Source organism: Pipra filicauda, unplaced genomic scaffold (assembly GCF_003945595.2).
Source record: "Pipra filicauda isolate LSUMZ 115617 unplaced genomic scaffold, ASM394559v2 scaffold77_size3566232_pilon, whole genome shotgun sequence".
NCBI classification, from domain to species: Eukaryota; Metazoa; Chordata; class Aves; order Passeriformes; family Pipridae; genus Pipra; species Pipra filicauda.
Window position 1 is genome coordinate 2,392,226 of NW_024104953.1, and position 17,709 is coordinate 2,409,934.

General features: G+C 40.9%; 1 protein-coding gene across 1 annotated transcript in view; it reads left to right on the top strand.

Moving 5' to 3' along the window:
* Positions 1-17,709, top strand: part of SPTLC3 (serine palmitoyltransferase long chain base subunit 3) — an 87,384-nt gene that overhangs the window by 57,690 nt on the left and 11,985 nt on the right. Inside the window, exons 10-12 of the mRNA XM_039389847.1 lie at positions 2,407-2,512; positions 9,923-10,142; positions 12,291-12,417. Coding sequence (XP_039245781.1) covers positions 2,407-2,512; positions 9,923-10,142; positions 12,291-12,417 — 453 coding nt within the window. The remainder of the gene's footprint in view (positions 1-2,406; positions 2,513-9,922; positions 10,143-12,290; positions 12,418-17,709) is intronic.

Sequence of the window (17,709 nt, forward strand, 5' to 3'; positions counted from 1 at the left end):
TATATTTAATGGGTAAATAATTTGATGTCTGAAAGTCACCTGGGGTTGCACTCTTATTTTTCCGGCCATTCAGTATATCCCACTTTCTGGAAAGCACATAGAGCACTGTGTCTTCACTTTGAAGAGCAGAAGCAGCCTGTTGTGGGGAATATTAAAGGTTCCAGATTTTCTCCTCCTCCCTATTTCCACTTTCCAAATGAGGCACTACAAGCACAGAGTTAAAAGGTCAGTAAAACTCATTTGCACCTGAACAAATCATGTTCACTGTTCTGGCCTCAGAAAGGGTCACCCATACATGTTTTTCAGAATGAAACATCAAAAAGAAACTGAGATAGCCCTGATCCTGCAAACAGACATGTTCTTAGCCTGTATTCCAGCTGGCCTGTGTTACATGTAAAGTCAGTCAAGCTCATCCCTCAGAGAGGTTCCCCCCTGTCTATGCCCTCGTGTACCGTGGTAGTTTGGACAGAGGATCTATTCACATCCATGTATTTTTTAAACAGAGTTATTGACATTTCACTTCTCTCTATCTCCTCGTTTCTTTTTTTTTTCCCATGTGAATGTGTGTTAAAACAACTGCATCTTCAAGCCATGCTTTTAGCTCAGAGGCAAAATGACTTTGCTGAAGTCTAGGACCAATCTGGATGGACATATAGACAAAACACTGAACGGAAAGACCCTGTGTGTTTCAGAAGAGGGTTTCAAAGGTCCCAAAAGGATTTAGATGACAGAGACATCAGTAGAGAATAATTCAGTGGAGAAAAAGGGGCATCCAAATTTTACTGTGAGTGACCATTCCATTATTCCGGGGGAGCCCTTTAATGCTCAGAACTTGAAAGGATTTCTAAATGTTATCTACTCCAAACAAAAGAGAACATGAGCAGCTGCAAATGCTGAGCTGGGTTATAACTTTCCCTTGTAAAGCATCAAGGAACTTTTATTTCCTTGATTGCCATCTAGTGGAAATTTTGCTGTCTGCATTGCATCGTTCCTAACACCATTTCCATCTCGGAGTTCACTGAGCTGTACAAGTGATTGCACCACTGAGATAAGGGGCAGCTGATGTTCTCTGCTTTGTAAAGTACAGCAAGGACTTGCTAGATCAGGACGTTACACTGGAAGGTGCAGAGTGGCAGAGGTGTTGATGAGACCTTTATCTTTCACTGACATCAGTACGTTGCCAGCAAGAGGTGAGGCATCGGGATGGAAGGGTTAAAGTCATAACCTTGTCATCTCTCAGGTCACAGGTTATTCATGATGCACACAGTTGGTGTGCGAATGGCCCCATCCAGTCAGGCCAAAACCAAAGTGTAGATCAATATTAATATTTCTAAGCTATATTTCCTTCACCTGGGACAATTGCATTCTACAGATTAACTTAGTACTATTTTAGAAGGTTATAACAACTGTGTTAAGATGTGTTACTGAAATAAATGGGGTTATATCACAAAAAAATGCTACTGATTTTTTCAACCCACAGTTTGAGCTGAACTGTAGTGTTCCTTACAAGACTCAGTAAAGTGTTCTTTGAAAACATTTTGAAATGTCAATCCAGATTCCTGAAAAGTACCAGAATAATTCATTTTGGAGAGTGTTCATTCATGTGGAGACACCGGAATGCTGGTTAGATTACAGCTCTGCAGAGAGTCACATTTGGCCTGACCCTTATTCCTGTGATGTTTTTTTCTTGCTTCTTCCCTGTTTTTCAAAACTTCAATGGCTTTCCTTCAAGAATTGTATGAGATCACCCACACTCAGCCCTTAAGAAAGCAGCTAAGTGTCTAACATTGTTCCAGGCCTCCTTGTATTAAAGTCCCACCAGTGCCAAGCATTTTGGCACCGAATCAGTGTATCCATGTCATGTGCTTGTATCCACTTGCCTCCCCCTCTCTCACCAGCAATCTTTTACTCAGTTTCCTTCTTGAGAAGGACAAGACTTCTCTTCCTGCCACCCTGATGAGCTTCATGCAGCCTTGTCCAAACCTTTGCTGAAGCAATGCATGTTACTCATGGGCCTGTCATTGGAAAGCAACCAAAACCTCACTATTCAGAAGCCCTGAGACACTAAAAGCATCAGCAACCCCTACAGAGAACTGCTGGCAACTAGCCTCAGTACTTAAGCAAAGTGATTCCCTTTTGCCTTTAAAAATAAATATCAGTTTCCCAGATAAGTTGCATAACTGGAAGTTTTTTGTAACTCTCCTAGTCACTAGACTGTATTTAATTAAATCAATTGTTGGGTCTTGCCTATTAATAAAGCAAGTTTATCTTTAGGACAAATTCTTCTTTTTTAATGTTGTCTTTTTCTGTATAGGAAAAATAGCACCCAGTAGAAAATCGAAAAGTCCTTTAGAAAAATCTTTGTTAATGTTTTTCCTTCTTCCTTTTTCTTATTTTTAAATAAAGATATGCAGAGCCTCGAGAAGTTGCTGAGGGATGCAATAATATATGGGCAGCCTCGCACCCACAGAGCATGGAGAAAAATTATCATCCTCGTGGAGGGGATTTACAGGTATGTGTGTGTTTTAGAAAGATGAGTGTCCTGTCATTTCTGAGGACAGAATGATATATTGAGTGAAGGGAACACTGACTTTAAGTATCTGAGGGAAATCTTAATGAGATTGGAAGTTACAATAATGTTCTGTGATCTCATAAATACGTTAATTTCCATTATATCAGCCTGAACCCTGGATCCTGTAGCTCCAGTGGGGTGTTCTGAATCTTGATTTAGCAAATCACAGTGGAGTGGGAGATGTATTGAGAGCAAGACGGATCAACTGGTGTTTGTTGTCACAGATGTGATAAAATTCATGGAGCTATAGTAGGTGAGTTCTGCTAAGTGAGTAAATTGAGTTTTCTAGAGTTGTTATGCATGGACAGATCAACAGACAACTACACTGAATTAGTTAAGCTCTGTGTGCCCAGTTCTTACCCAGCTGCTAGAATCTAAAATCCCAAACTAAACTTAGGCTAAGTGTATCAGCACCTTTCTGGTAATTAGTGCTGGATCTAACAGACTCACACTTTAATAGAAAAACAATTAAAAGACTGGCTTTTAAAGAATTATTTGGTGGTATTCCATGTAGTCCTAGTCCCTGGAGGAATTCGAATGAGAGGCACCTTTGAGAATCCATCAGATAATACTGGCATCAATAACACCATGCAATTATAGGGCATCCTAGTCAGGTAGCTCTGGTTCACTCTTGTGGTGCAGTTTACACCCAGTCAGAGACAAACAGTCACTATAGTTGAGCAGCAAAGCAGTGGCACCAGCCAGACTCACCATCCTAGGCTGTTTTCTCCAACCTCTCCAGTCAGGAGAGCGTTACTGGGAAGGCAGCCATGGGGCTCGTGGATGGCGTGGAGGGGAAGCCACTGGTAGGTAAGTTGGAGAAGGGAAAGGCAGAGATCATGAAGAGGAGGGAAGGGCTCAAGAAGCAGTGTTTGTACAGTAAGAAGGTTTTCAGGTATCTAGGCAAGGCTGCTGCAGTGATGACAGGAGGGGAGGAGCAGGAGAAGGGTAATTTGGGAAGTAGCAACACCTGCCCCAAAGAGAAGGAAACTAGAAGCTCTCATTCACAGGACATGACATGGTTTATAAAAGCAGCATTAAACTTTATATGTAGGGATCATATCCTGTGTTGCTGAAATACAGCCAGGCTGGATGGGCAGTCGCTTATGCCGTTTTACTGTAAAATGCTGGCTCAGTTGAGCCAGTTAGCTTTTTTTGTAAGAAATCTCTTACAATCTCATGTCATCACAACTTCATAGTTGTCAGTGCTTTCTTTCCACCGAACATTTTCCATCTGCAAAGAGACCAAATCAGTCCTTATCTAAACACCTGTCAGTCAGATCTGAAACAGGTCAGCAGCAGATCAGCTGATCCAAAGCAGGCTGAATGTGTCCTTTCAACCAGAATAAACAGAGCAAAACTGCAAATAAACATCACTTGGCACTACTAAAAGAAAGCTCAGATTTAAGGGCTTTGATCATGCAGAAATTAAGTGGACCTCCAACATTTTACTGACAAATATCCCCACTGGTCACATGGCTGGCAGAAAAACCTCCAGCTGCTGAGCTTTGTTCGCTTTTAAATCCTTTACCCTGAATATTGACCACGAGAGAACATGAAGGTAGATTGGTGTCACAGAAGCATAGATCATTCCAAGCAGTAGGACAAACCCACTGTCAGATATTTACTATATTAACCATAATATAGTAAATATTATATATATTTTCAGATTTAGGTTTGATGTAGAGTTTTCTTTTCCTCTAGTTTTGCAGTTGGTTTCAAAAGGAGATTTCATTTTCCAAAGATCAAAGAACCTTCTGTTGGAATGCAAAATAAAAACATGTTAAAGCTCAGAGTACCTCACTGAAAAGGAAGCATAAAGTTCCTTCAGCTCCATAAAGGCTAAATAATATTAAGACCACTTGTGCCCTGAGTGTCTATGCTTCTGACAGGCATAAAGTAGAAGAAAACCAATGCTCAGCTCTCTGATAGTCTCTCGTTGGAAACCAGCCCTAGCAATAGCTGAGTTGGTTGCTTCATTAGTTGTTTCCATAGTCCAAGCAGATCAGAAATTGCAGAGTGTGGTTTGGTTGTAAAGCAAGTCTGCTCTGGCTGCAGGGCCAGTGCCACCACACCCCACCGTGCCATGTCCCTGCCACCACTGCCAGCCCTGGGCACTGCTGGGAACAGGCTCACAGCCCGGGTAGTCTAATCCAGTCAGTAGCTAAGAACATTTCATAGGCAAAAAAAAAAAAAAAATAGCTGGAGAAAGACATATTAGAAATACTCTTTTTGTGTGCATGTTCTTTCCTTTCTTGGCCCACACTTGTTGAAAGACTAAAATTTTCCAGCCCCATATTGGCTAATGTTAGGTTTTCTTGAAGGTTTGCCAGATGACAAATTAACATTCGTCAAGAGGGTTTAAGAGGAGGTAGAGTGTAGTTAATGTATTCTTCTTACAATAGTTAATACTGCTTTTTTTTTTTTTTCCATAAAGGATTTAAGTTATGCTTCAGGGACAGCTAATACGGAATTTAAATAACTTGGTCAAAGCCATTCTCCAAGTTAAAATATCTTGATTTGCAAGTTTGGCTTGGCAAATTTTTACAGAAACGCTTTTTCCAGAGATGCAAAAGAAAACACTAAGCTTTCCATCTTCAAAGAAATATTGTTATATGGGACACCATAGTCTTAGTATGGTGACGTTTATGGTATGGAAAGAAATTTGCCTTCTGTTTCCATTAGGAGTATGTTAAAGTGTTTACACTGTGCATAAGCCTGGACTTATTTGCCTGGACTGGCAAAATTTAAAAAGGGTCATTGTTAGCCAACACGAGCATTTCTGGAAATCAGACTTGGTGTTTGAAACCATAAGCCACAGATTTTGCTTGGTTACAACTGAAGGCAGAATTGGCCCCTCAACTTGGGAAGAATTCAAGCTTCATGTCAAACCAATAGCAATAAGTATATGTTTGTTTGCCTTTAAATGTCTCTATTATCTTAGAAAGGAAAAAAAAAACTCATCAGAAGTAAATATAACTACTAGTGAAAGCTGGTCCTTAACTTGGACTAGCCTAGGAGCAAATCTATTCCCTTTGAGTTCCAAACTGAGGGAGACCATCTCACCATCAATCTTCAGCACAAAAAACATGAACAACTTTTGGCAGTGACCAAGGCACAAGTTAAGCTGACTTGCTAAATCACATTTTTATTATTTGAATTCCAGCTAATGTTTTCCTTGGCTTCTCCCATTTCCAGTTCTGGATTAATCAGTTACTGTGTTCTTACATGGTCCGTGGTAGGCTTCTGCTCTCTTCCATGCCTATTTACTTAGGAGTCAGATAGGCCAAGGCCCAGGGCAGGAGTTATGGGGCATCAGAAACTGATCAAAACAGATTGTTTTTCATTTGTTTTTTCCCTGCTTTTAATTTAATTTGGGTATTTTCCCTTCCAGCTAAGAAAATAGCTCTGATCAGTTAGATATTGTCCAGTGCCTTTTCATGTGCGTTAGAAGTTTCCTTGGGATTCAATGCCAATAGTGTAGGAAATTTATCAGGGTTATTTCTTATTTCCTGGGATTAAGTGACTGGAACTTCCAGAAAAGAATGAGGTAGCATTTAATGTCTTTGGCCAGGGACCAACACTGAAGGTTAACATTTCTATCATTTCAGTGTATGGAGTTGTATTTGAGGGCAGAGTTGGAAAGTTTCCTTAAAATTATTGCTCTAAACTACAAAACAGAGATTGTTGTGTGAATGTACGACGTTTATGTAAGAAAACAGTGCCTACAGTAACTGTTAAAATGGAATGAACTGTTAAAATTGGGAGTAACAGGCCAGGAAAGGAGGGATTTTCCCAATTACAAACCAGCCTGAAAGGGGAACAGATAAACTTTTCAAGTGTTGAAAACATAGCGGTACTATGGGGCATGTTTAGAGACGCTGAATGAGGCAGTTATGAAGTAGATAACAGGCTGAGTATCAGTAAATTAGTTTTCATGACAGAAAAAAAAAATTAAATTGGAACTATGGTAGCAGCTCTTTTCCCAAGAAGTTTCAAAATTACCTGGACAAAAAAACATCCTGTCAAGTTGAAGCCTCTGTTCCAAATGGAGTGACCATCACAAGTGCACACCTCCTGTCTCTCAAAGCACCTACTCCACAGTTCATCAGCTGCATCAGAAAGAATGTCGGTGGCCTGATAGGGATTGAATCAAGTTTCAAACTTCAGTGTTCCCAAAACTTGGGATTATCTTCTCATGTCTGGAAGTAGGTTCAAACTGAGTGTGTACTAACTCAAGTGTTTGTGCCTGTCCACCAAACAAGGGTGACAAGAGCCAGCTGCAATCTAGAAACTTTTCATCCCTACCACCAAGCTAAGAAATTTTGCTACAAAACAGGGTGTCATAATGAGAACATCTGGCTTAGGCAGAGCCAGTTTATGTTCATTTGCATCCAGGTTTTTTGATGTGTCTTGGGTGCTTGAGCAGATCTGGAAACAGATCCATAGGTTTGTACACAATAGCTGTTTGTACAAAAAGCTGAGTGACACAATCAGATTGCGACAGAACCATTACACTTCACTTCTGGCTCTCTGGTTTAAGCTGAGTTGACATCAATATTTACTGAAGAATTCAGTAAACTCCGTTTGGGCTTCCCAAGGGATTTTGTGAAGTGAGTTTTATCTTGAAGCAGTTCTAAACAGTTTTGCATATCAATAACCATCTGCCAGGGTCAAAAGAGAGACCAAGAGCAGAGCAGGCAGCAAAACAGATCGTCCTTTCCATCAGGAGGGCTGAGGCCTGTTTGAATGGCAGCACAGAATGCAGGCATGAATCCAGTAGCACTTTATCCATGGACACTTCAAGGCCATGTTGGGATCTCTGTGAACTGTTATAACATTTATGTCAGCCAGCATCTTTCCAGAGCAGTAAATCAACTCTGAAACTGAATACAAGTGCCTTGTTTTGCTTAGAGTTCCAAGAGAAATCTCCTACTCATATGAGTAAGAAAAGTTTTCATTAAATCTTAATGGTTAAATCTTGCAACAGCCATGAACCAGCTCCATGTATTCTGGGATTCAGCACAACTTTGTTCCCATTCCACAAATATGCAACATTTTTGATTTACCAGTTTTACTCTCATCTTTTTGAAGTTAAATGCTGAATCTCCATGAGCCACTAAGCCTAATGATGTCCATATACATGTGGGAAAACTGTTATTGTCCTTCTCTGCCTAGCTGGTCTGCCCAAGCTTTGCTGGAAGGTGGAGGGTGGGATGGCTGTTTGCTTCCCTCTGCAGAGGTGCTACTTGGCACTCTGTCCACACATCCACCCTGCAGACTGACCAGACACAGCTGAGAGCTGCCAAACACAGCAGGTCCAAGCACATCCAGTGGCTCAGGGTAGTTTTTAGCTGACTAATGCTTTGACTCTGGGCTATGTGAGGACTGTGGGCTCTGCCCTTGTATTCATTAGGAAAATAGCTGTGGTGGTTCGAGTTGCTTCTTCCTCAGCTGCCAAGTGTCATTTGGGAAAAGTGAGAAAGCCCAGTCTTCAGGAGATTGCAGTACAAGCCCACCCTTCTTTGCTGCAAGGAATCATGGTGCCAATATACAGCCCCACAGTTGCCTCTTTTATGGCTGGGCAAGACAGAAGGGCAAGATTTGCAAGCAGTCACCTACAGCCAAAATTATGCCTCCAGGCACAGGCAGCCAGGCTCTCTGAACCTCCCATTATGAACAGCACAGGCAACCCTGGTCCATGACTACTCCCTCGTGCTGTTAAACTAATGGAGACTTGCCTATGGGCAGGTCTCCTTCAAAACTGGAGACCAAACAGTTTCCAAGCTGACTCAAGAGACCAAAGGATGAAGAAGGACTAAAACGGTCAGAAATTTCCTGAGTTCTAAAAGCACATCCTGCTACTTTTGTGGTTCCAAACTTCCAGACACACAGTGCAACTAGAGTGGCAATAAAACAGCCTGTGAAAGCCACTGGTCCAGGATCTAAAAGTTTCCAAGACATTATTGATTGCACTGCTCCTTTATACTTGCTACTTGGGAACAAACTCATGTTTCTGCTCACCTGAAGCTCATTGCATTTGCAAGTGGATACACCTTAGCTGTGGGCTGTAGCCACAGAGCACTGGTTTTCCTGGCACACAGCACACTGATTTTGTGTTTGATAGGAAGTTTTTAGCATTTAAAGACCAGCTTGCTAGAGCTGGTGGAAGAGAACATGTTAAACTCATGAACATGAATACTGAGTGCATCTGAGCATATCCAAGCGTAGCTGTAGTCATCTCACAAAGGTTTTCAAGACATAAGTCTTCACAGCATTACTATGGGATATGTCATCTTTATGAGGTCAGAGAGCATTTCTTATTTATCTCCCTGGGCTTTCATTTTGCTGTACACCTCCTCTGTGCCTTCTCACTTACTGACATGGCTGCCAATAGTACAAAAGATTTGTCATCTTTTCTCATTTCTGCAAATCTCAATATGCCACTAATCATAGAATGGTTTGGGTTGGAAGGGACCTGAAAGATCATCTAGTTCCAACCCTCTTTCCACGTGCAGAGATATCTCCCACTGGACCAGGTTGTTCAAAGCCCTGTCCAATCTGGCCTTGAACCAGAGATGCCCCCCAGAGATGGGGCATCCACAGCTTCTCTGGGCAGCCTGTTCCAGTGCAGGTTCAGAATATTTCCCTTTCATGTATGGCTGTAAGAAAGTAAAAAGAAAAGGAATGGAAACTTTTTTCCTTTTGATTACTAGGTAGCAGGCCACATTCCTAAAAAGTACATACTGGGAGCAACAATTGGCCAAGTGGATTTGAGCTGCCTGTTCTAACCCCTGATTTCTGTTCACTCTGAAGACTGTGGCTACTTAAAATTATGGCACCAGCTGTGGGTTTCATGTGGTCCATCTCCTGTGTATGTTGGACCCAGCTCCCCTGCACCAGAGGAATTTTCTCTAGAGCTATTATGCCCAAATATTGGCACAGTAGCTGTTGATGAAGTAAGCAAGAACCAGAGTGAGTTATAGCAGTTCTTTATAATGCATTATAATATTTGGTTTATACTGATGAATTGTAATGTGCTGGTTTGGGTGAGTATCTCCCCCTTTCTTTATACATTTCCTTCTCTTTTTTGGCATGCTGACAATTTGCAAATGTTCAAAGACTTTGTGACTGGTTTGGATTGTTCGAATCCTAAAACTTACCTTTGACTTTTTTATACTCACCTGCAAACGGGAAAGGGTTGCAAGTTCTCTTTGAACTGTAAGAAAAAATTGAGGTTCCAGAAGGTGTTTCATGGAATAAGGCAATTAATGACTATATGTTCTGCCAATATCTTAAAGAGAAAGAGTGCAGGAGTTGTTGTTCATCCCTGATTCTCTCCACCTGCAGCATGGAAGGGTCCATTGTGCGCCTGCCAGAGATAGTCTCCTTGAAGAACAAATACAAAGCCTACCTCTACTTGGACGAAGCTCACAGCATCGGTGCAGTGGGAGCAACGGGCCGAGGAGTCGTGGAGTACTTCGGGATGAGCCCTGATGATGTTGATGTATTAATGGGAACGTTCACGAAGAGCTTTGGTGCAGCTGGAGGATATATAGCTGGCAAAAAGGTAAAAGGAAAGCATAAACAATTTAACATCAAGGGGATGGGAAGTACCTTCTTACTAGGTATGATACATTTCAGTATCTTTTCACACAGACTGCTTTACATGAACACTGTTCTAGAGTTTAGTACCACTTTTGCCTGGATCCCAAACGCACATCAAGCAGTCAGACTTTCTTCTTTTTGTCTCATGTTCACATTATGTAATTTGCTTGAGCTGGGTATTTTTTGTGCCACCCTAATGATTGTTGTTTGTCTTGGAAATATTTGGACACGTTGTGGTTGGCTAAATATACTTCCCTACATTAATTTGCATGCGGATTGCTCATTACTTTGTTTCGCATTTGTAAACAATGTGTGGGGCAATATTGAGAGATTAAAACCACAGTTTCATCCACTGATAATAAAATTCCTAAACAGTTGTGGATTGACACAGCTGCATTTTTTAGAAGAATGGACAAAGGATTACTGAGGGCCTTTTGCAATAGTAAATTGTGTGTCCTCAGTTGCTCCGCGTACATTAACAAAACAATCTCTTGCCAACAACAGATGTCAACAAAAGTAAAGCTGAGTTTGCTTTAACTGGGGGTGTAGAAGAGAAAGCATAATCAGCACCATTGTGAAATGTCATCGGTTTTGTTGCTTGACAGAGAGATCAAGTGGCTGCTGATTATTTGCCCTTTTCAGATCCTGCTGAATGTATTTTTTAAGGAGTCTGCTAAATGAGTGGGAAGCCTGTTTACACAGCCCATATGGTTGTTGTCAGGATAACATTAATAAGGGTAGCCCTACAGTAGAATAAAAGCGCTATAAGAAAGTATAAACTGTATATTTCTTACTGTCTTTTTGGATTTGCCCCTGGAGATCTTAAAAGCGGGTGTCATAATACATCAAGAGTCAATTTGCTTTGTTTCTTCGGCTTCCTGAATTTATATCTGAAGGCTGAACTCTCACCAAAGACAGTGTAGCTGATGTAACTAAAAAGTATAGAAAGGCTAGACCTGTGAAAAGTAGTCTGAAGTAATTCATGCTCTAATCCTTGGAAGTTACTTTAAATGAAAACAGGTCGTTCTTTTCACGCCTGTGTGTGTCAGTAAGCTTTGCCTCAGGCTTCTGAACCTCAGAAGCCTGCTCACCCATTCACCCACTTACATTCATTTCTGCAGCCAAAAACTCAGGGTGGCACTGTTTATTCTGCATCAGCTGGAGCACAGAAGCCTTCTCAGCTATTTAACCAAACCCTTAGGAGTACAGTTGCAATATAGCCATGCATAGCCTGTGTAAGGTTAGGTAAGTCTTTATCCTTACCATTGGAGTTACTGCATAAACTCATACAGCTCTTTTGGCAGTAATTTGTCTAATCCCCTTTGGGTTGGTTTTTTTTCTGATTTTTTTTGTTTTACCATAGTCCAATTTTCAAGCATCATCCCTTTCTCAGTAACATGAATTCAACTTTTAGCACGGTAACCACTACTCTGATATTATGCACTAGGAGGTATAAGCTGTTGCAACAATGATGATCTTAATAAGATCTGATTGCCTATCAGATCCCTGGATTCAGGAGAGTTACGGATGCTTTAGATATGCCTAGAGTACATCAGTGCTTTTTCTAGGAGCACAGATTGTGCTCTTAGTTGTACAAGGAAATGTTAAAGCAACTATACCAACTCTAACATGGCTATCCCTGCCACACTGATAGAAAGTTTCATTTGAAAATTTTTGTGCTAATAGACAAAGATAGATCCCAGTAAGGTGCTTTTCCTGAATTAGATCATGAGGCAGAGAAACTAGTCTGAAGTCATGTAGGCTTTGCTTCATTCTCAGAGAGGAACTGAGCAGCATTATTTTAAGTGCAGCTGTTCATTGTTCTTGAAATTATTTTGGCTGCTTTGTAATAAGTCTTAGCACAGAAGTAAACATTATTCTCTTCCAGACTTCTGTTGCAGCTATAACTGCCCCACTTACATGGTAAAGTATTTGCACCTGCCTGATGTTTCTTCAGGCCATGTATTAACAGTGGCAGCCAAGAAAGCAAACCAATAGCTGGTGAAACGTCCTCTTCCTTTTGCATATTCCCACTCCTGCAGTAGTTAAGAGGGAGACCTGCTGTTTGGCCAGCTCCAAGCTCATTCATGCTTTGTTTTGCTTGTGTAAGGGCCTTGTGGACTTTTTACGAACTCATTCTCACAGTGCTGTGTACGCCACATCCATGTGTCCACCCGTAGCAGAGCAAATCATCAGGGCAATGAAATGTCTCATGGGACTAGATGGGACAACACAAGGTAAGCCACCTACTTTCACTTCGTTTACTCCAGTTGCTTCCAAAGCACCTCCTGGGTGCGAGCACGTGCAACGTGTCATCCAGCAGCAAAGTAGTGTGGTAATGCAATGCAAAGGAAATCATTCTTACTGCAAAATTAATATCTAAATCACCATACTTTTAAGTGCTATCAATTCTATTTCTTTTTCCATGCTCATCCACATGCAGCAGGGATGGAAATATTTTGGAATTCTGGATCAATAGTTGCCAGCCTGTCCCGTTTTGCAGCAAGGAATAGAAATACATGAATTTCCCTTTGAGTATATTATCTGACTTTGTGGGAGGGTTCATAAGGACATGCCTTCATTTCTGGGCTAGGTGCTGTCAGTTTAGCTTCTTTGTAAGTTTGGACCTTCAAAATGGCAAGCAACACAAGCATGGTGCAGCCTTTCAGAACAGGTATTGTATGTTAAATGACAGTATGAGGAGATGATTGTAATAATTCCTACCTCGCTCAGATATCAATTATGGTGTCCAGAAGCTAGTTCTGAAGTACGTTTTGTCCCTGAAGAATTGGTTGCTTGGTGTCTTTATGAAAAACCAGGTTTATTTCTATTCCTCTCCTGAAGTTGTAGATGCAGCTGCTGTCCAATCCTCTGTGTAACCTGCTTTCTATACAGCAAGCAACAAAACAGCTGTGTGACATAGCTATCTGCCACTGTTTCAAAGTGATGCTGATATGGATTTGGTATTCTAGGACTTAAACCCCAACATGGAGAAAAACTGATGGTTTTTGAATTTGTATAGTTTTTTCAGGAATTCCTTTGAGTCAAATTATTGTGTAACATGCAGCTAAAGACACAGATTCTGCTCTGAATTGCAGTCTCTCTTATACTGGTCCAGCAGCACCGTGCTGTGCTATTTTCTCTTTGTCTGAGGCTAGCAGAATTAATTCTGTATTAGTCCTCCCTGATAGATTTGACTGGGGTAAGGAGGGAATGGGGAAGAAAAGGGTAGATGAGAGCAGGTGAGATACTGCTTTACACTATTCTGTTGCACAGCCCTAGAGGGCAGTTTCAAACCACAATAGACGTGAAGATATTAAGACATTTATCACAGCACTTCAATGAGGCCAGAATTTACAATCCCCCAGAGTACAGAAGGAGGGATAGGGAATCCAGTGCCAGTGCCAAATTCTGCTGAGTGCAACAGCAAAACTGCAGCGCGATGTGCAGACGATGAGCAAGCGATGCTTTTGTTGTTTTGGCAGAGAAGTCAAGAGTGGAGCAACTGCTTGAAATTTGAAAGGTCAGGCTTGCATATGCTGATGCCTACATCCTGTTCAATATAAGAGACCAGCTCTGACATCTTTCTTCCACCTCGGGGCTGCTCTCTGCCCTGGCGCTTGCCGTGAGAGGGCGGTCTGACACCGAGCCTTCCCAAGACTTCCAGACTTCAGGCACTCGGAGATGCTGCTGTGTGTAAAACATGAAACATGCAGAGCATTTCCAGGCCTTCAAAGTCTGTTACAAATGCTCTTCAACTAGCGTGATTCTGCATGCAGTTCAGTGCAGGATAATAGGACAACTTGGTTCAAGGCAGAGTCTTTTAAGATGTGCGTGTCTGTCTTAGGGCTGAGAGTTTGAAGCATTCTCTCTTCCAGAAGCAGAGTTGTTTAATGACACAATGTTTGTCTTTCTGCACAGAATAAGAGCTTAATAAGTCTTCTGCATATCCTTTATGAAATAAATTAGTGCTTTGTCAGTTTTTTAAAAAGTGTCTTGTAATGTGAAATGCAAATGAGTAGAAAAACAAATGAATAAATCATATATCACAACTTTAGAGCATTGCACAAAGGCTAGCAAACTGGCTATGATGTGTAAAAATGTGTCTTGTCCTTCTGAGCCAGACCCATTATTTTAGTCCATTGGGTTTTCTTTCATGTGGGCCTCCCTTCATTAGGCTGTCTTGTGGACTACAAAAAAACCCCACAACCCAAAACACAGGAAAAAATGCTGTGCTGGACCACATTACAATGCTGCTTTGGCACCAGAGAGAGGAAGGTGGTGGCTTAGAAAGGAGGGGAGAACAGAAGGGAGAAAGCACTGTCTCTTCTTAAATATTTTTTATGCCAAGGACAACAGTGACCTTGGCAGAGTTCTTTTAGTCTGCTGACATAGAAAATGGTGAATCCTGCACATAAGTCATTGTTGTGAGGGAGTGAGCTCTGTAGCAGAGACACCTGACAGAAAAGTTTCAAGTGGTACGCAGGGTGCGACAGACCATTTGTTCTCTGGAAGCCTGTTGAATTCATAGAAAGAGTTTATTTTACAATTTATCTCTATTTACATTCTCTTCCCACAGGATGATTTAGGGAATACTTTATAAGGAGATGTCCACTGATGGCTTGTCCTCCAGAGGTCATTTCTGTAGGGGAGGGGGCCTTGAAAAAACTACTGGAAATGCTTTGCAGAAGAGTGAAATTAGAATTTGCTAGAAAGTTCCATGTGAACTAGAGGATGCTTTTTGAAAAGAGGATGAAATAAGGGGATGACAAACATCGTAACACATAAGCATGTTCTTATATCTGAACTTCATGACTGACTCCTCAGCAGATAATTAGAAAACTAAGAGAAGGAAGGCTGTTTGGTGATTTAAATTGCTGCTCCAAAAAAATCTTTATTTTTTAGTCCTTCACACAGTATTTTATATTTTTCCAGATATGAGGCTCTTACATTCCCTTCATTTTCTTGCTAGTTATTCTCCACTAATTTGTTGAGCAAGCAGGTGATCTAGAAGAGAGTAGAACAGGCGGAATTATATAGTAGGTCAAGCCAGAGGCCAGAAGTGCAGTAATACTCTTGTGTTTATCCTAGTGTATATTCAGCTGATTGATCTTCCATATTTTCTTCCTTTATTTTCAATTACTAAAATATGGTTATTCATTTGGAAGAGGAATGGTGATGTGCATTTCTAGGATAAGATCAATATACTGGATGCCTGACTGCAGGATACGAACAGATGTTTATAGACACAAGGGGTACATCTTCATTACAGGGAAAGAACAGGTTAACACTTTAAAAGTAATTCTGTGAAACTTATACTGTTCAGCTGGAAATTATCCACAGCAGGTGCCTGTGTCAGGCTACAATGCACAAATATGTGGGGATGTCCCATATCAGTATTTGTGTTAGTTGTGAGATATTAATGTCACAGCAGTGTAACTGGGAGGATACTGCAGAGCCCACAGCCAGCTTTTATAGTTTCCTTGTTTTGTCATGTTTTCTGTGATGAATTGAGAAACTGAGGAACAAGAAATGCTGAATAAGAAGAAGGTACTAGCTCCCTCAAAACTGATATACACTGTTGATCCTGCCTGGGAAGGAGGAATAGGTTGAGGTTACTATGACCAAATGCTTTGTTTCTTGAGTGACTTATATCAAAAGAGTCAGAAGTTGACTACAAAAAAAAGCAAATGTATTTCCATTTTCATGTGAAATCAAATTTTTAGTAGAGTACAAGTTCTGGTGTTATCCAGTGCCATGCTTTACAGGACTCTGAAAATCAATGGCTTGTAGAACAAGACACATTTGTTCTTAGTAACATAATGTCATAGATACCATCATAGCTCCTATAATAGAGTTGTTCTAAAGTGTATGAACTCCTGGCAGCTGTATTTCCATTAGGAATGTCATAAGGCAAGAAGCTCCACAGTTCAGTTCATATAGTCTATTTAAAAAAAAAAAAATCATTTTATCCCTCTTAAGCCTTAGTGGCCTTTTCATCTCAAATGTGTCTCTGCTCATTTATTAGGAAATATGGGGAGCAGAAGTTCCCATGGCATTTATTCTTTAAAATTCATAATATAGATATTCTTTATGTGTTCTCCTCATGGCTTCTCATTACACCACTGGAGATACCTCAGGAAATTCAGCTGCTGCCTTAGTGGTTTTATCCCCGTGATGAGACTGCAGTTGACTCAGGGTGTTTGGACTCTGCACAAATTTTGAAGTACCCTTGCTTGCATGCAACACAACCCCTCCAGCTGTGACCTCAGACCTCTTTTTTCCCCCCTTTCTGCATGAGAATACCAAAAACATATTTTTACATTTAAATTTGATAGGTAAAAAGTAGAACCACTAGGCAGACAGAGTTAAGACTGTTAGAAAATCCAAAGCAATTTTCTTGATGACTAATAATAGATTATAGTGGTGTAAAAAGCAAATTGCAGCATTTGCAAAGGCATCATTTTTCTGTTTAAAGCATGGCAAACAATAATTCACCAACAACAGTGGGCATTTTTCATATGTTTTTATGGGATGCTGAAAAATGTGAAACCCTGTCCTCTGGAATCTACTGTTAAAAGATTTGTTGTGTTAAAAGATAATTCATGAGATAGTTTAGATTTAAAGCGTTTCTTTAAAGTGTTAATTTCCTTTGCCATTTGTGCTGATTGGTTTATCTTTTTGCAACGACTAGTTTTCATTTTTGTTTTTAACAAACTCTGCGTTCTTGCATTTGAGCTCGTTCACATTGTGAGAAGTGGCAGAACACTGCTTTCTGTTTCAGCTTGGCATCAAAAAAATTGTTTTTACAAGTTCCTTTTTAAAACATTTCTGTCTGCCTTAGATTTTTTTTGCAACTGAAAGATCAGCACCTTAAAAGCAGTTTCCAGCATTTTCCTCTGCTATATGTGCTCAACAGTCCTTTGAAAAAAATTAGCTTTGCTTTGTCAGGGTGCTTTGTAAATGCAGAAACCTTGGTTCCACATCTCTACAATCTGGCATAAAGCAGCCCTGATGCAAGGAAGAGCAGTCTTGTCCTCTGTTTTTTTCTCCCTCTGCCTATCCCCCTTACTCCTGCCCCTTCTCCCTTCACCAGCATTAGTGTTGATACAGCCATGAATCAGAGAACTGATCTAGCTGAAAAATAACCAACCCTCCCACAAATGGTTTGCCTACAGCCCAGCTGGTTCCCTGAGCCAACCTGCCATATGGCTACATGAATCCCAGTGCCAGGACTTGAGCAGCTGGAGCCGAGAGGAACGATCCCTTTTGCAGCAAAATAAATCTGTGCCAGACTGGACTGATCGTGAAACTGTTGCTGTGAGCTTTAAATCTGCAGGTGATTTAGCGATGGACCCCTTGAACCTGCTCTAAACAGCCTGCAGAATCGGTCACGCTAAAGCCTAGGTTTTTCAAATTCTCATTTTTTGCTTCTCTTGGGCCCTTATCAAACAGAATGTTCCCAGTATGTGGTTACATTTAAAGCCCTAAAGCAAATTTATTCCCTATTTGCACAGCATTGGCTCCAT